At 41.1% G+C, this 23,689-nt stretch overlaps 1 protein-coding gene across 2 annotated transcripts; it reads left to right on the forward strand.

Annotated features, from left to right (window-relative positions):
* Positions 1–1,571: 1,571 nt before the first annotated feature.
* Positions 1,572–19,201, forward strand: LOC138967316 (uncharacterized). Of its 2 annotated transcripts, none has more exons than XM_070339858.1 (2): positions 1,572–1,841; positions 18,221–19,201. In XM_070339858.1, exons 1-2 carry the CDS (start codon positions 1,708–1,710, stop codon positions 18,993–18,995), a joined length of 909 nt encoding a protein of 302 aa, XP_070195959.1. In that variant the 5' UTR covers positions 1,572–1,707; the 3' UTR covers positions 18,996–19,201. The 2 variants fall into 2 exon arrangements, with proteins under 2 accessions (XP_070195959.1, XP_070195953.1); XM_070339852.1 differs by lacking the exon at positions 18,221–19,201 and adding an exon at positions 14,022–16,998 and having other exon boundaries at positions 1,574–1,841.
* Positions 19,202–23,689: the final 4,488 nt, after the last annotated feature.

Consider the following 23,689-nt stretch of genomic DNA (forward strand, 5'->3'; position numbering starts at 1 on the left):
CATTCAGTGTATGCGAGTCGTAGTTCAGCCTTGCTTATAGCTGGCTCAGTCACCAAATGTTAATGGAAAAAGTGGTACAATTCGACATAATCAACTTAACTGATGCAAGTGACACACATGACACACACGCACTCACACACACACACGTGACACACACATAGAGAAGCGCACGTTTTCCCCCTTCTCTCTCACACATAACCAGGGCCGGACTACCGGGGGGGTTATGGGGGTTGCGCAACCCCCCCCCTAGCCTAAACATGTACCTTACTTATTTAATTTTTTTTTTATTATTGCTTATTTTATGCCGTTTCATGCAAGGAGCGACCATTTTCCTATCTCAGAATATGACCTACCCATCAGCTTCAGGGGGCTTCGCCCCCTGACCCCCACAACGAGGGGGGGTTCTAGGGTTTCCGGACCCCCCCCAGCCAAAAAATAAAAATATTGAATGAGGTATGCATTTCTTTATTTTACATTGAGTTTCAATTTTTGGGGTATTAATCAGTGACAAAATCTGCTGCCTGAAACTGGTAATGGTCATCCTCAGAATGCACCAGATTGCACCATTTTGCATCCTTTTTTTCAAAATTTTCCGGGGGGGCATGCCCCCGGACCCCCCTAGCAAGCTAGGCGCTTTGCGCCGTCGGCTCGGCGCTTCGCGCCGTCGGCTCGGCGCTTCGCGCCTTCACACCCATATCTTCACAATATACTTTTGAAAAAAAACCACCCATAAAATGAACTGATCCGCCCCTGCCGCCAGGGGGGACATCCCCCTGGGCCACCACTGGCAACCCCCCCCCTCCTCTTCGCCTAGTCCGGCCCTGATAACCACAAACATTCGAGTCACCCAAACCCCCTCCCCCTAACCAAAAATATCCGGCTTTTGCCGCCGCGTACCGGAGCAAGTTCCCACGGTCTTGAAGTCATCAAACACTAAACACAATGTCCGTGTGTCGGTTCTGTTTCCTCCCTGGCCAGAGGGCAATACAAGCTCATCTCAGTCGCACCAGTGAGTTATCAGTGCTGACCGCATCAAATGACCTAGTTCCGACTGAGGTGGGTGCGATTGTGGCAATGGTGGGGGTGGTTGGGGCAGAGAGTGAGAGACCTTTAGTGTTCATGTTGTTTTTCTCTGATATTTGTGACATGCAGTTGCCATGCTTCTGTGCTAGTGTGATAGACCGTCTTGTTCTTGAAATCTCTAATGCATTCATTGCTCGGATAAGCTGTTTGTGCGTATTTGTGATTCAAAATAAAATGTCTTGTGGACTCACGAGAAACTTGTACGCCATTCTCATGAATATGTATCCGTCTCTAAATCACGTGCTATCCGCGGGAAACTTTGGTCAAGCCTACTTGTGAGTAAAGGGGATGAAGGGCTTGCTCCATACCACTTCATAATTAAACACTTTGTTCAATTTAATGCCATTATCGTGTATTTTTCTACCTGAGCCTTTTCTCTTGTGGAATATTGAACTTTTCACTTTAAATGTGTCCCGGTTTCCCAACGACTGGTGTGTGTGTGCTGTCATTCGTCCCCCCAAAGTGGACTCGCCCATGATTTGCAACTCTCAGAAAACCGCGAAAATCTGCTGACGTCTGCTAAGCTTAGTCCCAGCAAAGCGGCAGAAGAAGCTTATTCTACAAACCAAACGTGGCGATTATCTGCATTTGTCTCAGCTACAGTTGTTCCGAAGACTAAGGGCAATGGACGCAAAACCAAAGAAAGCGACCAGAGCCGCCACATCTGCCAAAAATCTGAAAAGGAAGAAAGAAGAAACTCCTGCCAGTGACATTAGTGACATGGCTGCTGCCGGAGGTGACAACGCCAACGCAAAAAAGTGAGTAGGCCTACTTCGTTAATTTATTTCATTTTTTAGTGACCCGAGTGCTCCAGAATCGCGACTTGCAGAGAAGTAGGTGCAAGAAAAAAATGCAGAATATCAAGACTGCAAGGGTGGCATGGGTGTGCAAGTAGTGGGCGCATGGGAAATTAGGGGATGTTTGGGGTGGGGTGGGTGAAAAAATGGGGAACTCGTGGTCACTTGGGAAAGGGAGATGGGGCAGTCGGTAAGGGCATTTCTGTTCGTGGACTGACCATTACACCTCAATTCACTTTGCACTAAAATGACTATCAACACTGATTGATCCTACTCCTAGCTGAAGCCGCAGCCTCTGCATGCAGTCTACTGCTATCACCAAAGTGTGTGTGCGTGCGCGTGTGTGTGTGTAATGAAAGAATTTGTTGGGTCATTTTCCTCATTAAAGCATCACTCCGCCTCAAATAAGGTTTACAGAACGATGGAAACTTTAACGAAACAAGCAAATCTAATCTTATGGAACACGCTTGCACTAGCATTTAACATCATTTAAATTTTAATGACACGGTTCGTTTGAATGGCTGTTTAGCATGCTTAAACCACACACCAGTTCCGTAAACCACACACCAGTTCTCGTGGTTTAATCACCGTCTGAGCTATCGTGGACCTGTGTGACACGCTTTCCCTTTTTCACATACACGTGTTTATGTGATGAATTAAGTCGTCAGTTTGTGCTTTCAATCAATCAATGCGACTCGCTGTATATATTATACTAGATGAATACCCGCTTCGCCGGGTACCCGGCTTCGCTGGACCCGCACCTATACCCGGCTTCGCCGGGCGCACCGTACGCGATTGACGCCACACGAAGGAAGGGAGATAAACGCGCAAAACACTGGAGAAGATAAGGAAGAGTTACTGGGAATGGATGTACAGAAAAACCAAAATCGGTTCAGGGCTGCGCACTGAGAGCACGTGTTGAAAATTTTCATCGAGCAGATTGTGTCCGGGGTCTACCTGAATATGCCCACCAAATTTGAAGCAGATCCATCGAGAACTTTGGCCGTGCATCGCGAAGAAAGACAGACAGACACACACACAAGCCGGATATAGATATAGATATAGGCCTATGTAATACTCGCACACTATTGTGTACCTCTGAATCTAAAATGCAACAAAGGACTACGTGTGGCACAAACTGAGCGGTGGCGGTTGACCATTCAAAGAACCTGGTGTCATGCTTCCGGGCTCCCTTTTTCAAACTTTCAAAACTTCGAATTATACTGATCTTGTCTTGATGAAAAAAAAGAATTCTTTTATGATTTAAGAATATTTGTCTCACTTGCTGTCAATTTATTATTTAGGCCCAAAAAAATAGGTGTGGTTAAGGTAACATAGCCCCCAAAAAATAGGGTAGGAAGGCAGACAATCACTTTTTTTTTTTAAACTTTTTTTTTTTATTGTGTACAAATTAAACCTACTTGACAGGGAAATAAGTGTGCTACTCAAGCACTTTCGCTTTCATTGCGTTTTCTGCACTTTTTTATTTTTTTATTTTTATTTTTTTTGACAAATGTAATAAAAAGTTATAGGGTCGGCCCCTAAAGATAGGGTAGGTCGGGTTACCGTAACCACACCTATTTTTTTTTTAGGCCTTAGTCTAAATAGATTTTATAAGATAGTTCTAGCGCCAAAACGAGGCTTTCGATTTGGTTTGAAGTAAATCCGGCTGGCCACACAAAAATAAATTCTTTGAAAAATGCTCGCTCTTTAGGGACAGGGATGGCCAAATCGTCCGCACGGTCGCCAGGGTTGAGTAAAAAATCTGCCGGCTAGTAGAAACCGTCTGGCAGCTCACCCGGCTGGCAGGTGAAAATTCTGGTCAAGTGCAAAACTGTTGGTTGCACTATCGGGTTTTAAAGTCATATGAACACTGCAGATGAGCAACTTGCATGAATATCAATTTTCATAGAAAAATAGCAAAACTAGGCCTGGGGAAGCCTATTCATCGCTGACCATATTTTAGTTGTTTGTCATACCCACCTCCGGGACAACCTGTGTCTGGCCTGTCTGAAAACACCTCCGCGTGAGGGATTTTGCAGCCAGCGCAGTGAAAATAAAGAGGGAAGAAAGTTTCTCTGCTCACGTGGCAGCAAGCAGGATGTCTCTGAACTGATACCACCACTATTTTAATTATGCAAAGAAATCGAACTGTCATAATTTTTGTGATTTGGTATATACCGGGCCAGTGGGCTAGTGACTTTCATGAAGTTACTCACCTGGCTGGCGAGTTATTGTTTTTAGATTTGGCCATCCCTGCTCTTTATGGAGGGCACCTAGGATGTTCTCTAGCGGTAAGTGTTTAAACGAAAGGGTGTTTGTAGTGTGTGTAAAAGCCTGACAGTGTCTGAGAGTGAGGCCAGAAATTAGTTAAATGTGCCAATGGAAGAGAAGTGAACTCAGCATACCTGTAGTTTATACATCCAGGTGTGGACTTATACTGAGACTGAAAAGTATGCACACTAAATGAGACATTGTCTCAATAGCACTGACATATATTGGGAACTAGGTAAATTCAAAACAGTAAGTGTTCTGTAATAACTGGTGCTATCACAAGTCCAAATGTTACTTAGTTATTCACTGTCCATAGCAGTAGCACATGTAACTTTAACAATTTGGCGTACTTTAGGCACACACAAAAAAAGTCTGTTTACGGTAACATGGGCCAAAAAAAAGGGTCGGTAGGTCGGAATTTTTTTTTCTCTTCTCCAAAAAACATATTTTTAAGCTATTTTGCCAAAAAACAGACTTTTTTATTTTTTTTTTCTCTCCAAGTCCAAAAAAACATTTTTGACTCACATGCGAAGCAAAAGTGAGTCTATGTACTCACCCGAGTCGTCCGTCCGGACGTCCGGAAAACTTAACGTTGGATATTTCTTGGACACTATTCAGTCTATCAGTACCAAATTTGGCAAGATGGTGTATGATAAGGCCCCAAAAAACATACATAGCATCTTGACCTTGCTTCAAGGTCAAGGTCGCAGGGGCCATAAATGTTGCCTAAAAAACAGCTATTTTTCACATTTTTCCCATTTTCTCTGAAGTTTTTGAGATTCAATACCTCACCTATATATGATATATAGGGCAAAGTAAGCCCCATCTTTTGATACCAGTTTGGTTTACCTTGCTTCAAGGTCAAGGTCACAGGAGCTCTTCAAAGTTGGATTGTATACATATTTTGAAGTGACCTTGACCCTGAACTATGGAAGATAACTGTTTCAAACTTAAAAATTATGTGGGGCACATGTTATGCTTTCATCATGAGACACATTTGGTCACATATGATCAAGGTCAAGGTCACTTTGACCATTATGAAATGTGACCAAAATAAGGTAGTGAACCACTAAAAGTGACCATATCTCATGGTAGAAAGAGCCAATAAGCACCATTGTACTTCCTATGTCTTGAATTAACAGCTTTGTGTTGCATGACCTTGGATGACCTTGACCTTGGGTCAAGGTCACATGTATTTTGGTAGGAAAAATGTGTAAAGCATGTGAGTCGTATGGGCTTTGCCCTTCTTGTCAAAGTTATTTTGCTAAAAAAAGACTCTTTTTTTTTTTCTCCCCCAAATGCCAAAAAAAGTGTAGGGTCGCGCGAAAAAATAGGGTCGGTCGGGATACCGTAAACAGACTATTTTTTTTTTTTTGGCCTTACATCGATTGATCTGCCACTATCTGTTTTTGCATGAATTATTAGTATGATGATATTATATATATCATTACATGTATTAAATTACAAGCATGTCTTATAAATGCAAACAATATGTACCTGTAATCTGTATGTAAATTGTAATATTATTACGTACAGATAACATTTTTGCACAAGCCCCGCTTTTCACATTGTCAATATTTTGCTGCACGGCTGTGTAATGACTGAAAATGGTGTGTGTATTTTAAAGGCCCACTCTGCCTCACGTAAACCATCTGTTTCTGATCACAGAGCTCCCCGAGCTTTTACATACAGTGCAAACATACTTCCATTTGCATGCTCACCGCTCAGGAACATTCTGGGTGCTTTCTACTGCGAGTGAGACATTTTTCAAAGAATTTATTTTGTATCGATATTTGCCATGTTTACTGTGAAAATCTACTCATAATTGAAGAAAATAGGATAATTAGGCACTACATTCATGTGCTTCATGGTGACGAGCTGGACCCGTCTCTCAGTCTTCGGGATTAGGCTAGCGAAGCCTTGATTAGTACATGTAGTCTTGGTGTTTGCTGTTTTTTTAGTGTTGATCTTCTAGTTTCACTTGCAGGCCGACAGATTGACTAAATGTTTTTACATTGCTTCACGGGACTTTTGTGTCACTTGAGAGACCTTAGTGCGCTGGACAGAGTGGAGCTTTGATAGTTTAACTCTAAGTTTGCCCTGTACAATTTACAGTGAATAACCCTGTTTGAACTTGTAGTTGTACATATATATTTTAAACGAGATGATTACCGGCTTCACCGGGTACCGGCTTCGCCGGGATACCCGGCCTCGTCGGGAAGAAGTAGAGCCGAATGAGTCATACCATAGAAATTCATCAAAGATTCAGGCATAACTCTTCCACATCTAAAGCTTTAACACAGAGGACTTCCATATAATTACAATTTATTAAAAAGAAAAAGAACAAAATCTGCCACTTCTGTAATCAGACATGAAAATTCTCCGTATTTTCCGTATTTTTGAAAAAAATAAACCGTATTTTGTTTTATTTTCAGTAGTTTTCCTTTTTTTTATTTTTTTTTATTTATATATATTTTTTTTTTTTTTTTTTTTTTTTTTCCTAGTCATTGTTATAGTAAAATAGTTTTGGGGCCATGTTTGAATCCAATTTTAAGGCTCAGATAGCCCCAGATTGCACCAAATTGCACCCTTGAACAAAAAAATTTCCGGGGGGGGATGCCCCCGGACCCCCCTAGAAGTCTTGGCGCTTCGCGCCTGCGAAACTTGGCGCTACGCGCCTGCGAAACTTGGCGCTACGCGCCTTCGAATTTTGTTTTCAGTATTTTTTGTTTGTTCAGTTTTCATGCCTGGTAATAAATGTAATCACAACACAATAAAACTCTGCTCACCCATACTTAAAAATTTAAACTTACATTTACATTTTACAGCTTCCTTATGTTTCATCAATCTTCTATCTATCTATCTATATCCGGCTTGCGTGTGTGTGTCTTTCTGTCTGTTCGCACCGTACGCGATTGACGCCACACGAAGGGAGATAAACGCGCAAAACACTGGAGAAGATAAGGAAGAGTTACTGGGAATGGATGTACAGAAAAACCATAAAAACCAAAATCGGTTCAGCGCTGCGCGCTGAGAGTACGTGTTGAACATTTTCATCGACCAGATTGTGTCCGGTTTCTACCTGAATATGCCCACCAAATTTGAAGCAGATCCATCGAGAACTTTGGCCGTGCATAGCGAACAGACAGACATACACACACAAGCCGGATATAGATAGATATATGAAGATTGATGAAACATAAGGAAGCTGTAAAATGTAAATGTAAGTTTAATTTTTTAAGTATGGGTGAGCAGAGTTTTATTGTGTTGTGATTACATTTATTACAGAAGTGGCAGATTTTGTTCTTTTTCTTTTTAATAAATTGTAATTATATGGAAGTCCTCTGTGTTAAAGCTTTAGATGTGGAAGAGTTATGCCTGAATCTTTGATGAATTTCTATGGTATGACTATGACTCATTCAGTCATTGTATGGTTGCAGTTGTTAAAATGAGGTATTTATGCTTGGCAGTAAAATAATGGAGATAAGGGTGATTTTTTTTCTCAGGAATTTATTTACCCTTTTGTACTGTTTTATTTGAATACATGTATAAACTTGAAAACAAAATCATGGTTTGTCTGTTTGCAATTCATACACACGATAATAAGTTCTTTTCTTATCTTCCTCAAGTGGTGCAAGCTAAGCAGTGGTAGTTGTCTAACAACTTAAATAACAGAGGAAAGCTGTACAGTAAGGGAAGTAATGGCTCAGCAGCCTCCATGTAGCCTGATGATCAAGCTGTCCCTCTTTAGTTGAACCCTCACATGCGCGCACACACTTATCTGCAGCATGGAGCCATGCACTTATTTCCAAAAACGTGCGTGCGAATGCACACACATATGAACATTTAATATTATACATTCTCTGAATTAGAACGCATATATACAGGGCACTAAAGCCACCAGCTGCTGATCTTCTAATTTTGCTTTTGGAATCCTTTTGTCGAAGAGAAAAAGATTTCTGGGTTCAAGTTTCAGCATGACTGCTTCTGGGTTCCACACTTGAAAAAGGACAATGGGGAAGGAATGTTTTCAGTTGTGGAAGAGAAACAGCATTTAATCTGTGGCGATAGTGAATGAAAACTACAAGTTGATATCACTGTTCATTATCTCTGTCGACGCCCATTTTTAACTGCTTGCTTCCCTTTATACAATAAACCGTCCATAGTCCATCGTCCTCCCCAACAAAATCTGTTGTATTTTATGGAGAATTGTACATGTAGGATTCTGGGTAGGGAAATCCTTTCATGTCGTGACGTCGGCGCCTTTCGGTCATTGGTCAATGCATTTTGGAGCCAGACAACAACATAATGGCCGTCACGCTTGAAATTAACGCTATTTGATTTTGCTTTCCAATCTTATATGAAGTGAACGGGAGCATATAAGGGTCAGTTATTAACTTAACTTGCCTCGAACAGATAATTAAAGAGAACAGTACACAAATACGAACGGACAGAGACTCGAAAACTCAAGTCGAGTTAAAACTGGTCCCCACGCTTGAGAAAAGTGTCATATTTGAAGTTAAAATCTCCCTCAGTAACCGTGCGACAGAATAGCTCTGTTGGTAAAGTGCCCGATCGCTTTTCCTTACATTGGTGATCAGGGTTTGATCCTCTTTGACGACATTTTTCTTTTTAAAAACTTTTAAATCAAATTCTTATTTTATTCATTTTCTTCATTCCAAACGTTTTGGATGATCTAATGAATCAAAATATCTAAAAGTTGCATAATTATTGAGTACTTCCAGCCGACAATTTCCCCAGAATATCCCATTCTATTTTTTAAGTAACATTATAAGATGTTTGGTGGCTTGTTGACAGACCAGCTTTTTTGTTGGTCCAAGGGGACCATATCGTCTTTTGTTTTATCTTTATCGACCAAGGCCGAAGGCCGCGGTTGATAAATATGAGACAAAAGGCGATATGCTCCCCGAGGACCAACAACAAAATGCTGGTCTGATGACAAGCCACCAAACATCGTTTTTGTCATCGTTTTGGTTGTGCAACAAAATGCACAATAACCCACAGGGAGACGAATTTTTAGAATCTAACTCCGGGCCACAAAGCATCGTCACAGTAGCTCGAGATAACACGTCAACCTTGTATGTGACGTCAAACGTAGCTTGTTGACGCTTTTCTTCCAGTCTGAAAATGTACAGAGCTGCGATCATACGTGTGAGTTCAGTTAGTGTTGAGCATATTTCTTTTCTTTTTAAGTGTTTATGACTTTTCGTTGTGGATTTTGCGATTACAGAGATAAGTTGCAAATTGAACATGAGTCGCCGTGGTAATTATCAACATTGATTGGGTCTTTCAGAGTGAATGCTTACAATCGTTGTCCTCGGAAACACAAATCCAAAGCCGCGATGGTTCCACTTCCACACATCAAACAATCAGCCTGATTGGCTTTTACTTTGACAATCCACGTTTCACCTGAAAGCTCAAACCCATTCACCACCTCGATTTATTGCATGGGGAACATGAGATTTATTTCCCAGGTGTTTGTGAATGAAAACTCGTGAAAATGATGACAATATAAGTTGTCATCATTTTCACGAGTTTTCATTCACAAGCACCTGGGAAATAAATCTCATGTTCCCCAGGCAATAAATCCCCGGTTACCATAGTTGCAGGAAGCAGGTTATACATGGAAAATCAAAAGCAAACCCAATAGAAATGCTCGGGGATTCTTCGTCCCTTTTCATTGGTGTTTCCCCAGATCTAAACAGACAACACGACACTGCTTTGCAAAGTTCCAAAAACGAACTGGCAAACTGGCAAAAGTAAACAAAAAACAAAACTACTTCATGAAAGGTCATACATTAATCAAAAACAAATGAAACCTAGCGATGTGTTTTGTCTTCTTACAGAGTCATGGAGTGCGTGTATCTGTGTTTCGATACACAGACGTTCGGAGAAACACGAACGTCAAGTTCAAGTAAAACGACCCCTGACACACATTTTGACCCGTGCACAAGACGTATCGATAAACGAAGCACAAATAAGAAACAATAATAAAAGCAAAGAAAATGGCAACAAGATATGCAAACATCTAACAAAGCCGAGCAAGCAGAATGACAGGTGTAATGAAAAACAAAGAGGTACTGAGTCAGAAACAAGATGCGATTCTTTCCTTCTCTGCACGACGCAAATCTTCTGTGACCTTTGACCAAACGTAGCTTTCATATTCGATCACTCAGCTTATTATTTACAACAGAAAGCCGAGGGGGTGGAATACCGAGATGAACCTACAGAACTGTGCATCCTCAAACCTGACATATTCATCCCAACATTTAATGAACTCAAAAACACAGAAAGTTGCATTCACACGCCAGCTTTGATTGCCAGTGGTTATCAAACTGGGACTCGTGTGGTTATCAACACGGAACCCGTGATTCAAAGCATGGCTCCCTGGGTTGATTGTGCACTTATTTTCTCACTACCAAAATGATGACAAAAACGATGTTTGGTGGTTTGTTGACAGACCAGCTTTTTTGTCGGTCCTTGGGGGTCATATCGACTTTTGTTTCATATTTATTGACCGCGGCCTTCCCTTGGTCAATTAATATTAAACAAAAGACGATATGCTCCCCCTCGGACCGACAAAAAGGCTGGTCTGTCAACAACCCATCAAACATCTTAAGATAATGTTTGATGGGTTGTTGACAGACCAGCTTTTTTGTCGGTCCGAGGGGGAGCATATAATCGTCTTTTGTTTCATATTTATTGAACAAGGCTGAAGTCGATATGCCCCCCGAGCGTTTCTATTGGGTTTGCTTATGATTATCCGTGTATAACCTGCTTCCTGCAATTACGGGAACCGGAGATTTATTGCATGGGGAACATGAGATTTATTTCCATGCTGGATGTGAATGAAAACTCGTGAAAATGATAACAGCTTTTGTGAAATGCCCTATGGGCAACACCCCGACAACATGTAATAATGAGATCAAGAAAACGTTCAAAACACAAATTTTTATACATACTGACGTGGAACGCGGTAGACTTTATGTGGTGAAGGGGAAACCTCTTCTGCTTCCAGCCCTCTTTAGCGCTAGGGGGCACTTACCACAGGAACGTTAAAGGCACAGTAAGCCTCCCGTAAACCATCACAGAGCTCCCCGAGCGTCTACATACAGTACAAGCATACTTCCATTTGAACGCTCACCGAACGGGAACATCCTGGCTGCTTTCTGTCGAGCGTGAGAAATTTTCAAAGAATTTATTTTCGTGGACTTGGTCCTCTACAACAATGGCGCCTCGTTTTGGTGCTGGACGGCTGTTGTGAATATTCAATACCGGAAATCACACCCGGACAGTAAGCCTCCCGTAAACCATCACAGATACTGTCAGGCTTTTACACACAGTACAAACACCCTTCCATTTGAACGCTCAACAAACGGGAACATCCTAGGTGCCCTACGTAAAGAGCGAGCAATTTTTAAAGAATTAATTTTGCAGATTGTCTCGAACACTTTTTGGACCCATCCTGAACTCAGGTCAAACGTGAGTTACTTCCCTTCGGGTCTCATTCTATTGATGTAAACTGGCGATAGCCGTGAATCGATGATTATCAAAATGTTTTTGGACCGTGGTGCGTTTTTGCGCTAGACCTAACTTTTAAAATCTAAATAATAAATTGACAGCTTGTTACACAAACATTCTTTAATCATAAAAGAATTCTTTTTTCATCAAGACAAGATCAGTACAATTCGAAGTTGTGAAAGTTTGAAAAAAGAAAAGCCCGGAAGCAGGGTCACGCAAGGGTAGGAGCAGACGACGGTTTATGCATATCGCCGTTCCTCTCAACAGTCAAATGCCATCGCTAGAGTTCTTGTGAACCACAGCCGTTTGTTTCGTGCATAACAGTAAATAAGCTCACATCGAGTCGCATTCAAATGACTAACTGACAACTACATTGTGAAAAAGGGAAACTGGATCACACGGGTTCACGATGGCTCAGGGGTAAGATAAACCACACAAAAATAAATTCTTTGAAAATTGTTCGCTCTTTACGGAGGGCACCTAGGATGCTCTCAATCGGTGAGTGTTTAAATGAAAGGGTGTTTGTACTGTGTGTAAAAGCCTGACCGTATCTGTGATGGTTTACGGGCGGCTTACTGTGCCTTTAAGTAGACCAATCAGTGACCGCTCAGCTGTCTGAGATAGCGTCATTTACCATTCCTTTGTTTAACGAGAATGATCGTATCTACATGCATGGTTTTGCTTTAATGAATTTGACATGAAAATAATGTTTGGATGGGAACAATTTTCATGAAATTAATTTTAATAAACATTTGTCACACCTGTGGCCAGATACACCAACTTTTGTTATGACTTTTTTTATGTTGTCTGAATCCTTGTTGTGTCAGTGTGTTGTCCTTAGCCTGCATAAATACAAATGGGGAAACTCAAAAACCGACGAGTCGACACGTGCTTGAGAACTCGCGTGTAAGGTATGTTTGCAGTTTAACTTCCAATTTTGACGCCTGGGTGTCGTGTGCTTGGTTGGCAAGGTGGTAGTACGTTTGCCCTCAGTACCGGCAGTCTCGAGTTCAAGTCCCGTAAATTGCAAGACTTTGGTAACACTTTTTCTCTCAATTTTTCAACTTTGTTTTCTTCTTTTCTGAACTCTATATTCTTGTATTTTATTCTTTTTGATTTATTCCAAGCATTTTGAGTCGTGTATTGAAAATTGAATATAGTGCATAAGTGCCCTTGAACAGCTTACATAGCTGCCAACCCTCCCGAATTTTTCGGGAATCTCCCGATTTTTTAAATCTGTCACGAAATCCCGAAATGTGTTCGATTTTCCCGAAAATCGAAATTTCTAAAATACTTTGTGTAAGCGGCCTCTTTTTGGGGGAACAAACCGGTGAAAAGACGCTCTGGTTAACCGAGACCAGCCACGTTGGTGTGCGCATGTGCGGAAAATAAGTTGTGCCTCGATCTTTCCGGTTTTGCCTTCCAACATGCCGCCAAAAACAACACCAAAAGACAAAAAAACAAAGGCTAAAGTGAGGTTTTTACCACAGTACAAGGCGAACTATGACTTTATCGACAAGTCAGATAAGGGGGAACACTACGCATTCTGTAAACCTTGTCGATGTGACATCAGCATCGGACATGGTGGGAAAAAGGACATCGAGCTCCATGCTGCCTCCGCCAAGCATTGCGGCAATGTGAAGCAGTCGACTGCTACTGCTGTGAAACAGACGCCAAAGATCACGTCTCTGTGTTATTTCATTTGTTAAATGAATGTCAATTTTGATCATAATATACCAGAAAAAAAGCAATTTTGGCACCTTCATTTACAAAACATCTTCAGCTTCAGGGGCCGTTGCCCCCTGACCCCCACCAGGGGCATCGCCCGTGGACCCCACCAGGGGACTACCTCGGCCCCCGGACCCCCACAGGAATTTCATTGTCAGAAAGTTGGCAGCTATGAGCTTATCCAGAATCCCGTATTCTACATAGTTGTTTCAGATTTGCATTAAAAATAATGAAAATGACAAATTGACATGTGTTTTCACTCCATTGTGAATGAGTGATTGTGTGTGTGTGTTGGAGAGAGAGAAAGGCTGTATGTATCAGTCCATCGATCCGTACAGGTAAATTACTTTGATAAATCAGAAAATTTACCAAGTGCAGGTGCTTGTGTGAATCTTATCGTGTGTGTGGTAGAGAAATCCTTTTGTAAACAGTCGCGGGTGGTATTCTCAGATTAATGTTTTAGTTGATCTCAGAATGAGGAAGCTAGCCTGGTCTTTATTTCATTATCCGGAAGTGTGATTATTTTTACAAGTGGGACAAAGACGGATGGAAAGATATGGGAGCATCCCTGATGTCCGTGAACTTGTCTGTTTTCAGAATTTGTGAAACCATATCGGAGGAGCAGAGGGTTAAATTTGAGTCGGTGCTGACCCAGCCAGATCTGGAGGAACTGGCAGCATCTGAGAGAGGCAAGAACGCTACAGCACTGTCCATTGGCACTGAGGCAGAATATGAGGACGACGACCCACCTGCCATTGATTTTGGTGCTGTATCCTTTCCCAACCTGGAGTCCCTTGCGGTCTACTTTCAGGCTGTCAAGGCCTTCAACTTCCAGGCCAAGGACTACCCCAAGCTGAAACACCTCTACATGAACAACATGATTGGCAATATTGAGGGCTTTGACTTTGACTTGCCCCTTCTGGAGACCATCAACTTCCAGCATGTCGGTGCAGATGACCCGAGGGGTTTTGGCAAGTCTGTCAGTCGCTCGACCAAGCTGAGCAACTTCACCTCCTACAAGCTGTGGGGGCTGCACATGCGCAACAAGTATCTCACACTGGTATTGCCCAACTGTGAGTCAGTGGATTTTTACCGTTCCGATACCTTGGTGCGAGTCAAATTGTGGGCCCCCAAGCTAAGGCGTTTGAACCTGCAGGCCTGCTTTGACCTTGCTGAAGTGATCATCCTTGACGACAAACCGCATGGCTACAAACGGAAAGAGTACGAGTTCCTCGGAGAGCCCAGCAAGTACGCTGTCAACGTAATGAACATGGTTGATCCGCCTGGAGGTAACGTTTTGACCCACCCAAGATGTGCTCGTGTCTTTGGCAAGACTTGTGGTGAATTCTTAGCGAAGGGGGTACATCAAGATAAACCTGAAGACGACTTGGTGCAATTTGCTGATTTTTGAGCTGTTGTGAATTCTGTCCAGTTTTTTGAATCTCCAGAGAATTGCTCAAATACATTTAGACTGATTTGATGTTGTGTTTTCATTCTGGTTTCACAGGATTTTATGGAAAAGCGGTGCTGGGGGTAGTTTAATTTGCTGTTTGTTCCCTCTTGTTCTGTTTATTCCCTTGAGTTGTGTGCTGTGTAGCAGATAGAAATAATAAACACAGTAACGGTGTTGATGATATCCAGTGCAGGCCAGTGTTCTAGAGAGAGAGAGACGCCAGCAATGACTGTTTTAATACTTAAATTTTGCTTTTAGCACACCAGTTTTTTGACTCACATGCGAAGCAAAAGTGAGTCTATGTACTCACCCGAGTCGTCCGTCCGTCCGTCCGGAAAACTTTAACGTTGGATATTTCTTGGACACTATTCAGTCTATCAGTACCAAATTTGGCAAGATGGTGTATGATGACAAGGCCCCAAAAAACATACATAGCATCTTGACCTTGCTTCAAGGTCAAGGTCGCAGGGGCCATAAATGTTGCCTAAAAAACAGCTATTTTTCACATTTTTCACATTTTCTCTGAAGTTTTTGAGATTGAATACCTCACCTACATATGATATATAGGGCAAAGTAAGCCCCATCTTTTGATACCAGTTTGGTTTACCTTGCTTCAAGGTCAAGGTCACAGGAGCTCTTCAAAGTTGGATTGTATACATATTTTGAAGTGACCTTGACCCTGAACTATGGAAGATAACTGTTTCAAACTTAAAAATTATGTGGGGCACATGTTATGCTTTCATCATGAGACACATTTGGTCACATATGATCAAGGTCAAGGTCACTTTGACCCTTATGAAATGTGACCAAAATAAGGTAGTGAACCACTAAAAGTGACCATATCTCATGGTAGAAAGAGCCAATAAGCACCATTGTACTTCCTATGTCTTGAATTAACAGCTTTGTGTTGCATGACCTTGGATGACCTTGACCTTGGGTCAAGGTCACATGTATTTTGGTAGGAAAAATGTGTAAAGCAGTTCTTAGTGTATGATGTCATTGCTAGGTTTAGTTACCCTAAAGGTCGAGGTCAAGCATGTGAGTCGTATGGGCTTTGCCCTTCTTGTTTTAACTGACGGTCAAGTCATACTTTTGGTTTTACATTTTAGGTGAAAAACATCTTTGTTGAAGAAAAAAATATGTCCCCGTGAGGATATAATAATTATGCAGATTTAAACTGATTTTAGGTTGTGTATTAAATATGATTCGTTCCCATGATTGTATGGCACGGCTGTGCTGAGGGTAGTTTATTTTAGCTGTTTGTTCCCTCTAGTTGTGCTGTGTAGCATCAATGAAGAAAGAAATGATAAATACAGTTTGAGTTACACTATAGTGTAGATAATGTCCAGTGCAAGCCGTGGGGTGTTGTAGAGGTATGCCACAGAGGAGCAATGACTGTGTTGTGTTATGATTTTATCACACCAGGGTTTTTAAACAGACAAAGAAGTCGTATACTTTTGAATTTACAGTTGATGTGGAAAAAAAATTTTCAAGGAAAAAACTCCGAAGAGTGGATATGGATAGGCGTTTGAGCACAGTTAGACCTACATTTATTGAAAAATGAAAATGTTCATTCTTACCTCTTCAATATCAGCATTGAGGTTGAGGTCTTCATCCCCAATTCATGCAGTTGAAATGTATGTATTGGATAATTTTTTCTTTGTTTTTCTTTCTTCTGTAGACTGCTACAGTTTCTTTTCTGTTATGGTGTAATTTTTATTTTATTTTAAATTATGTTCCTTGAGAACATGTATTCAAAGGCTTGATAAACCATTGCATTTGTCTGTGAAGGCAAAAGTGCATCTTGTGATTTTATTTTTTAGATTAGTCGGAAGGTATAAAGACCTGTGGATATTCTGCCAGCAACTACAGGCGCAAGAAAAGCTTCATTGTTCAGCATTTTCTGTGTTTGCTCACTGCCTCAGGGATATTAAAAGATTTTTGTTTGTGTTTTTCTTGATGTTGGCGATGTTTTCTTGATGTTTACTTTCTGTGTTTTATGAGATGATTACTCGTCAACGTTATCATAAGATTTTGATTTCATGATGATCAGGGGTTTTCAGGGTTTTACTCAACTTTGTTTGGTTTATTATGGTTCACATAAACATGAAGGAAAATTGATTACAGCTGTATGTCATTTTCATTGAGTGAGAGTGTGTGTGTGTGTACGTGAGCATATAAGTGAGTGTTTGTATGAATCTGTGTGTTTAGAGGCATTGGCTTGCTACACATTTAGTTTCAGGAGAGCCCCCCGCGGGTTAGGGGGAAGAATTTACACGATGCTCCCCAGCATGTCGTAAGAGGCGACTAACGGATTCTGTTTCTCTTTTTACCCTTAAGTGTTTCTTGTATAGAAAAGTCAATTTTTGTAAAGATTTTAGTCAAGCAGTATGTAAGAAATGTTAAGTCCTTAGTACTGGAAACTTGCATTCTCCCAGTAAGGTAATCATATTGTACTACGTTGCAAGCCCCTGGAGCAAATTTTTGATTTGTGCTTTTGTAAACAAGAAACAATTGACAAGTGGCTCTATCCCATCTCCCCCCTTTCCCCGTCGCGATATAACCTTCGTGGTTGAAAACTACGTTTAACACCAAATAAAGAAAGTTTCAGGAGATAAATCGCTTAACTTGCACGATGCATTTAAACAATACAACACTTTCAAAATGACCCCACACATGCACACACACAAACAATGAAACATAGTTTCTTTCATTCAGTATGACATAACTCATTTTGGCCTTTGTTCAGTAGTGTATGTAGCACAATAAATAACTTCTCAGATTATTTGTGGTGGGCATTATCGAGAGGTGGTTGATGGGGCAGGTTCTATTGTACTACAGTGAAACCCCTATTTTAAGACCTCAAAAACCTAGGAAAATCAGGTATTAACAAGGAGGGACTAAAGGATGAGGTAATTAACAGAAATACTAAGAAAACGGTCTGAAAATGGGGATATTAAAAGGGGGTTTCCACTGTATTATCAATTTCAACCATCAAGATTGAGCATTAGTTGGTGAGTGAGTTAAGCACACACAGTGTCACTCCTGAGCAACACTTCAGACATTTTGTCGATCATTTGACAAACTCTAATAAAATATTATCGGTGAGATTTTTTGTGCACACTATTTTTTACTTTTACACATTTGTTTTTAGGTCTAGTACAGTGGAACCTGCACTGTCGACCACCTCATTTGCAACCACCGGCCGCTCATGACCACCCCCCAAAATATCTAAAGCTTCACACATCAACATTTTTGATGCGTTGCTGTTATAAAATTTAAGCTGATAAATATCCTTCAACAGATTGCTAAACATTTTGCTGATGATCTTGTTTCTTTTCAGAACTCTCGCAACCAGTTCAGAGGAGACGAAAGTACACATTGATTCTGGACTGACTCAGAAAGACCTGGAGGAACTGGCAGCATCTGAGAGAGGCAAACGCGCTACAGAACTGCACATAGTGGTGGAGTATGACGATGACACACCTATAATTGATTTCGGCGTCGTATCGTTCCCCAACCTTGAGACCCTTGATGTCAACTGCCAGGCTGTCAAGGCTTTCAACTTCCAGGCCAAGGACTACCCCAAGCTGAGACACCTCACCATGGAAAACGTGGTTGGTAACATAGAGTGCTTTGACTTTGACCTGCCCTGTCTGGAGACCATCAGCCTCCAGTTTGTTGAAGTGGTTGACCCAGCGGGTTTTGGCAAGTCTATCAGCCGCTCCCCCAGGCTGACCAGTTTCTCGTCATACAAGCTGTGGGGCCTGTACGTAGGGGGCGGGAAGTATCACACTCTGGTGTTGCCCAACTGCCATTCGCTGAGTCTGTACCGCTCTGACGATCTGGATAGACTCAAACTGTGGGCGCCCATGCTGACGAGTCTCGATCTGCAGGCTTGCTATGGTCTGAGAGAGGTGATCATTCTCAACAGAAAGCCTGCAGGATACCAGGGGAAGGAGTACGAGTTTCATGGACAGCCCAGTCTGTATGGAGTGAACATTGTCAACACCTGCAGTCGACCTAAAGGCAATGTGCTGACCCACCCAAGATGTGCTAGTATCGATGGGAACGACTCGGGTGATGAAGGTCCCCAGGATGCCTGTTCCGTATTCTGAGTCTTGAACTCGCCCATTATGACTTTTGACCTAAGGATGGTTCAGTGAAGCTTTCACCTAGCCGGTGATTTTGTCCTGCCTTTTAGGGGTTATTTTGATTCTCAAACTTGTCCTTGATCATGATATTGACCTAATTGTGCTTCACTGAGGCCTTCTTCTTTTTCGTTCATGGGCTTAGACTCCCACGTTCACTCATGGTTTTTTTAGCACGAGTGGTTTTTTACGTGTATGACCGTTTTTACCCCGCCATTCGCCATACGCCGATTTCGGGGGAGGCATGCTGGGTATTTTCGTGTTTCTATAACCCACCGAACTCGGACATGGATTGCAGGATCTTTTCCGTGCGCACTTGGTCTTGTGCTTGCGTGTACACACGAAGGGGGTTAAGTCACTAGCAGGTCTGCACATAAGGACGTCTTGCCACCATGCCAATGCGCCCGTCACTGAGGCCTTAGCAATTACACTGATTCAGTGATTGTGTTCTGTCTTTTAGGACATTTTTTGAGTCTCAACCCATTTGTCCTAATTTTTAATGTAACTGCAATGTGCTTCAGAGAGGAGGTCTTTTTGTAAACAGTTGGGCGGGGATGTAGCTCAGTCGGTAGCGCGCTGGATTTGTATCCAGTTGGCCGCTGTCAGCGTGAGTTCGTCCCCACGTTCGGCGAGAGATTTATTTCTCAGTCAACTTTGTGTGCAGACTCTCCTCGGTGTCCGAACACCCCTGTGTGTACACGCAAACACAAGACCAAGTGCGCACGAAAAAGATCCTGTAATCCATATCAGAGTTCGGTGGGTTATAGAAACACGAAAATACCCAGCATGCTTCCTCCGAAAACGGCGTATGGCTGCCTAAATGGCGGGGTAAAAAACGCGTAAAAATTCCACTCGTGCAAAAAACATGAGTGTACGTGGGAGTTTCAGCCCACGAACGCAGAAGAAGAAGAAGAAGTAAACAGTTAAATCTGCTGACTGTGAGTTTTGTCAATGATTTGAGTTAGAATTTTATAGTTGATTATGTTCTTTGAGGTGCCATATTGCCTTATTAGCTTTAACCTTTAATGGCTTTTGTGCAGGAAATTAAAACCTGCAATGCCTTTGTATTTGTTTGCTTTAAATTCTCTGAAAGAGTTCGTCGTTTTAGATTAGTCTCATTTCCTTACTGCGTTTATGGTCTGAAGTATTCCAGGAGTTAATCATATATATTGGTATTCTTAGTTTATTTATGATCTGAAGTATTTCAAAAGAAGTTGATTTTGATTTTTAGTTTCTTTAGGCCAACCCCAAAAAATAGTCTGTTTACGGTATCCCGACCGACCCTATTTTTTCCGCGACCCTAGACTTTTTTTGGCATTTGGGGGAGAGAAAAAAAAGAGAGAAAAAAGTCTTTGTTATTTGGCAAAGTAACTTAAAAATATGTTTTTTGGGGAAAAGGAAAAAAAATAAAAATCCCGACCTACCGACCCTATTTTTTGTGTTTCTATGTTACCGTAAACAGACTTTTTTTTTTTGGGGCCTTATAATCAGAAGGATTTCAGAAGTTGTTTAGGTTTGTATCATTAGTTTGTTTACAAGTTTGTTTATGACCTGAATCCTGATCTAACACATGAGTAGTTTGCTAATGATCTGAAGCATTTCGGACATCATTGAGGTTAGAATTGCCTTATTTTGCTTATGATCTGAAGCATTTTCGAAGTTCTTTAGGTTTGTATCCTCAGTTTTTTGTTTAATGATCTGGAGTATACAGTGCAAAAGGAATGGACCATGTGACTGCAATTTACAGATTTTATATTCTTCATTTTGTCATGATTAATAAGGGAGAATACCTGTGCGACAATATGATTCATATTTTCTCTTCTAACAGAAAGTTTACTTTCAATATAATTGTTTGCACCATGGGTTTGTGTTGAAAACATTTTGTGTCTGAATGAGAGAATACTATGCTTATGTGGGAAGTAGCATGTTTGAGAGTGTGTATCAGTTTGTGTGTGTGTGGCAGTGTTGTGTGTAAGAAATTCATAACACAGAGCAGACATTGAAACCATTAGCAGTTGAAATGAAGTTATTACATTCTACTGTCAGAATTGAAAGATGAAAGCAGTAGTCAACCTTCTTTCTCAAAATTCTTGTGCACAGACAGACATTTGAATTTTGTGTACATGGTTGCACACACACACACACACACACACACACACACAATATTGAATACAAAAAAATGCATGCATACAGATTACACGTACACGTAAACACATGCACGCACACACACAACATTTATTCATCCAATATAAAACGCGTGGGCACACACACACCATCTGTGACATCGAACACTTCACTTGTTACAGAAATCATTCGAATCCCACCTGGCTGGAGGGTGACACAGATGACCAGGAAATCGACATTCAGTTCCCAATCACACAGGAACAACTGGAAGAGCTGGCTGCTTCTCAGCGAGGCAAGATGGCCACCCAACTCACCATGGAAACGGATGATGACGATCAGCATGTCTTAGACTTTGGCACTGTGGCGTTCCCAAACCTTGAGGTTCTGGAGATTAAACGCCAGTCCATCAAGGCGCTCAACTTTAAAGGCAAGCATCTTTGACTTTTGACTGGATTTTGAGAATTCCTTGTTTTCACTACCTATTTTATTCATGTTTTTATTACTTACTTAGTGGAAGAATCTTTTGTATGTATGTTTGATGGTGTATGCTTTTAATTAAGCGTTGCTGACTATGAATGTAGATGGGTCATTCTCAGAAATGGTGGTACAAAGTGTTACATACAAGGTAAAAAATAAAGTGTCAAGAAATACAAAATAATTGTTTTTACTATGAAGTCTATTATTTGCTATACATAATAATGCAAAAATTAGACAAAAAGAGTAATTGGTTGCTGAATAAGAGACGTGTTAAAGTGTTGTATTTACGTGATGAATGTTGTAACATGGAAACCAAATTCCAACTTTAAACCACCTAAGCCTTCAATCCTTTGTGCATTTTTTATCAGTTCTGCAGTATTTTTGTGTACTACCCAACACATTCTAGTTATGAAAGGTAAGGACTTCAACTAATATTGGTAAAAAAATGACATTTGGAACTGGCTAAGGTGAATGTCGTAACACAGAAACGAAATGCTTGAACCACTTTCGGTTCCTGTGCGACAGACATGAATCTGCACTGTTTGGCCTTTCTTGCCGGCAAAACCCGTCTGACCCAAAATAACTACACAAAACACAATTCGTCAGAGTTTGCTGTATTTGTTGAAAGTTCCTGTTGCCTTCAGATTACCCATTTTAAGTACTTGTTGAATGTCGAACATCGACGAACAGAAGATACGAGAACTTCTTGGCTACTTTGTTGCCGCTAAACTTCGCGCGTTGAGAAACTGTTGCACTCGATATCTTTCCGACGCTACATTGTTGCCAACCGCGGTGTGTAAGTTTGTGACAAAGCTTTGCAGGCTTGACAATTTAGTAAAAACCATCTTCAGTCGTGACGTAGGTCAGGAAACGACGCCATGAGTTTCAGCAAATGATATGATTCTGGTGTTTTCTGTGAATATTTGGCTGTGATTCAAAGGACTATTTTCTTGTTCGAACTTCCTGCGCGCTAAAGAGCTAAAAATAGCCGTGATGTGGCAAAGTCATGAAGCACATTGCTGTCCGATGTTCGGGCGTCGAGTCTGGAAACGATGCGTTACGACATTCAAAATTTTTTGTTCGAAGCCCCTAACTTCAAATTCAGCGTGAGTTTTTGCAAAGATGTGTTGCTACGTCCAATACTGAAGTCCTGACTGTCGATTACAGTAATTTGTTGGTGTTTGCATGTTTGCATTTAGCCATGAAACTGAACATATTGTTGATCACGAAAGTCGTGTAACGCTTCGGCGATCCGGAAACGGCCGAACTTCGCAATTAAAAAGCACACAAAAACAACACCAACGTATAGAAATCATTTTTATTGACATACAACAATGCTTTAATGTCTCAGGAATAGATTCAGATGAAAAAAGTCGTGGTAGAAATAATTTTAATTTACTTTTTCATGATTTTAAATGTGTCATCCCTCTCACTCTCACTGTACCACCATTTCTGAGAATGACCCAGATGTAAATGCTTGTATAACTGTGTTTTAATTTTAAATGTGTCGAGCGCAAAGAGCATAATTGTAAAGTTATGTTGCGCTATATAAATGCTCATTTATTATTATTATTATTAAATCAAGGCATTACGGACGGGAGCTAAGTTCTTTTTTTTGATTTGATGTCTCATTTAACATTATTATTTGTGTTTCCGTCCACTACAAAGACCACAAGATCGACAAACTTGTAAATGTTTTGTTTTGTCAGACACACTCCTTCCTGTGAAAACGGTGTGCCTGTGTGGCTTGCCGTCTTAGATCTGGCCAGGCTTTTGCGTGGAATATGACCATCCTTCCATCTAGACACGTACCGAAAAACAACCAGCTGACTAGCTGTAGTAATATGGAATTTTTTAAATGAATTAACTTTTTAAAAGGCCTCTGTTGATTTTTGGTATTTAACCAAGGGATGGGATGATCTTATCCCATGTTTGGATCTGATACGATAAGCTGAACTACTTCAACAGGAGGGAGTGTGTGTGCCTTTAAATGTTCCACTAACTTACTTTTTATGTCTTTTTGGTTTCTTTTAAAGGCAAGAACTACCCAAACCTGACCA

Source organism: Littorina saxatilis, linkage group LG1 (assembly GCF_037325665.1).
Source record: "Littorina saxatilis isolate snail1 linkage group LG1, US_GU_Lsax_2.0, whole genome shotgun sequence".
NCBI lineage: Eukaryota > Metazoa > Mollusca > Gastropoda > Littorinimorpha > Littorinidae > Littorina > Littorina saxatilis.